This window comes from Cotesia glomerata, unplaced genomic scaffold, assembly GCF_020080835.1.
Source record: "Cotesia glomerata isolate CgM1 unplaced genomic scaffold, MPM_Cglom_v2.3 scaffold_592, whole genome shotgun sequence".
Classification (NCBI taxonomy): Eukaryota; Metazoa; Arthropoda; class Insecta; order Hymenoptera; family Braconidae; genus Cotesia; species Cotesia glomerata.
The window spans coordinates 941-4,215 of record NW_025404229.1 but is presented as its reverse complement, the minus strand read 5'-3'; the positions used below and the strand labels follow the sequence as shown (position 1 = coordinate 4,215).

Genomic DNA, 3,275 nt, shown 5'->3' with positions numbered 1-3,275 from the left:
TGTTTTTTCTCGACATACGTGTATTTATATTATTTTATAAGTGCAATATGAATAAAATAGACATTTTTACTTTAAAAAATTGCTTGATTTTGTTAAGGCGAGGCTATAGCACTACCTTACGCGCTTCGTAATAACGAATACAAACTAGACTAGTTTTATCAATTTTTTGTGCTCGAAAAACTACATTGCATATCGTTAAACGATTCAAACACAAATGACGCGTTTAAAAGATATTGCTATTTGAAAATGTCAACAAATGATGATCCAAAACAACTCTCAGATGTTTGAGCTCAAAATTAACTAATATGAAAATTATATGTGTTTTTTATACGAATTAATCGATTAAACGCAGTTGATGACAATTGAAAAAGTTTCTCTAAGCTTAGACTTCCGACAAATTTGAACCGATTTAGCCTGGTAGATTTTGACAAGTTCTAAAAATTGAACTTTTAGAATAATGTTTTCTGGAATAACTTTTAGAGTAATGAGTTACGATCACTTACAAATTAAGAATAATCAACGTATTGATATTTATGAACTATTGTTATCAGTGTTTTTATAAAAATGATGAAGGGAACTTACATTAATAAATGTTAATTCTATAAAAGCTGAAACATCGATTTATTTATCAGTCAATCATTAGAAACAGTAAATCATTTTGCATATATGTCTTTCTAAATCAATAATTATCTTATCTTATTAACTGGTAACAATTTGTAAATATGAACTAGAATCAAAATGATCAAATGCAATCATTTTCTATTATGTAATATTATTTGTCATTTAAATATGGTTTATGTGTTCCATAACTAAATATTAATGATATCTAAATCATCATATTCGTATTCTATTTTGTTTAGTTTATTACAACTAATTGCTTCGATCTATTGTGTTGGGTCAAATTATAAATATATGGTAAATGAGTACATTGTTACTATTTAGAAAATCTTTGACTATTTTTCTATTTCAGTCTTGCTTGACAGCTAATTTTTGCTTACAGCTCAACTTACGATAATATGAAGCTACATTATAAATTCAGTTTTTTTTCGTTCATTTTTATTAATGTGAAGTGTTATCAAGTATTGGCATTGAAAACATTTTATGATATAACAATGACAATATCATATTTTTAATATAATTAATTGCCTTTTTTTTTCTTTACATTTCACCAAATATACCTGCAAAAGTTTTTCGCAAATTTTTCATCGTATCTTCAGTATCTTCACTAGGAGTTGCTTGAGATTGACTTCCTTGACGATGAAAAGAAATTCTTGATGGTGGTAATGGTGGTGGTTCATCAAAACGACGGCTTGCAGGTGGTGCATTACTAGTCGCGCTTGATTGAGATACTGTTAAAATTTGAATAATTAATTGGAAATTAAAAGTGAATTGAGAGAAAAAGTATGTGGGTGTCGAGTTCGGTATTTTTAATAGTATAACAATCGAAATGTGATCGAGAGATCCAGATTCCTCAAATTTTTTAAAAATGAACTTTACTTCCAATGAGTTAAAATATATCAGCCCACGTAAGTACAAATAGTAATACTTCTAATGTAAAGAATAAAATATATTGGAAAAAAGTGATAGAAAATTTGTATCGAGTGATTCCATTTATGGCTGAGTGGTATGAAAAGTGTTGGACCATAGTAAGTATGTAGCACATAATAAATTAGATACAAAATTTGTAACATAATTTTTTTCCGTTTGAAGTTAAGCTTTAAATTCAGAGAATGCAAATCATACTGATTATACTTATTGAAATGAAAATACTATTGATTAATAGCTAATTGTTTTTTGCTTTTTATTTACCTTGTGAATCTCTTCGCTGCAATTGATGAATATCAGATCCGTTAACATCACTAGACAATATCGGTGCATGAGCTGAAGTTGAGCTCGTGGAACCCGTACTAACAGCACTTGTAATAGATCCTATTGATCCGTGCGAGCTTAAAACAGGTGCTTGCCCTGGAGGCGGCCCACGCTCTTCAACTGGACTTGCTGTTTGACTAACGCCTGACATTGAACCTCTCGATGTAGTTTTTGTCAAAACACTGTGAGGTCTGCAGCACACCTACATTTTAACCAGAAATAACAATTTACAAATTATTTTCAGTACCAACGAATTCAGACAATGATTATAATGTATATAATGTTCAAGAGCAATTTCAGCCTGATCCTTACAATTTACATTATTGATAAGAATAAGAATCTATCTATATTTTATTGTAGTGTATCAAAGTTATCTCAGAATTAAAATATAGTAGTCACACATGTATGGTTGAGTATAGAAAAATACAAGAAGAGATTCTCTTATTTTGCTGTTAAAACTTCGTCTTTTTACTCTAGAACTTTTATCGGCATTTACGGGTTACTAGATTCTGAAAATTTTTTACCCTTTTTGATTTTAATTTTTCTGAGCTTTTAATAATAAAGGGCTGAATAAAAGAGCGAATGGTTTGATTATTCATACACTGAGAGAAAAATCTGGTTTTCTGAATTAGGAGAATCTAGTTGAATAACATCACCACTATTTAATTGAAATTATTATACATTGTTGTTTAGCCTAACGCCTTTACAGAGACCGTGATCTCTACGTGCATACGATTGTATTTGTGTTGGTATTATATGTGACGCGAGAGCTTCGAGTAACATCACTAAATTCCGTAGCTGCACGTACGACATTATGGCTGCTGCACATGCGCACGGACGTACGCGGGAGAGAAGCCGGCCGGCACGAGGCAACGCATGAGCGGGAGCAACAGTTGTGCTTGGACTTCAGTACTCGTACGACTTTCTGTGAATACTCACGTAATCTGCTTATAAAAACTAAAATCATAATTCTTACATCGTGACTCCACGCGTTTCATTTCATTAAATACCAATATTAATATCATTTTAATTAATCAATTATTTTAATTATCAATAATAGTGACTTTATATTCAATAAACAGTGTCAATTAGAATCTCGGGAATTTAGTAACGACGCCATCGCAGCAATCTATTACGTCGTAATTTGTTTAACTGTTACGGCATCGCGGCCATTGTTTTTAACTTACTAGAATTGACGCGCAATAATTAACGTAGCTTAATATAATTCAATACTGATAATTTTTCACATTCAGTAAATTATTACTACTAGTCCCTGTACTAGTATTTATCAAATATATAACTAATCTCTGTATTAGTGTTCAATAATTGCAACTAGTCACTGTGCTAGCAATAATAAATTACAATTAGTCCCTGTACTAGTATTGCATTACAACTACACTAGTCAC

The 3,275-nt window shown here is 30.7% G+C and overlaps 1 protein-coding gene across 1 annotated transcript; it reads right to left on the bottom strand.

Annotated features, from left to right (window-relative positions):
- Nucleotides 1–602: 602 nt before the first annotated feature.
- Nucleotides 603–2,071, bottom strand: LOC123274707 (synapsin; the record flags this gene model as incomplete). The annotated part of the gene is given in 2 exon segments (XM_044742440.1): nucleotides 603–1,349; nucleotides 1,810–2,071. Coding segments are annotated over 2 exon segments (453 nt in total), but the record flags the coding sequence as incomplete, so codon positions are not given.
- Between the last annotated feature and the right edge of the window lie 1,204 nt (nucleotides 2,072–3,275).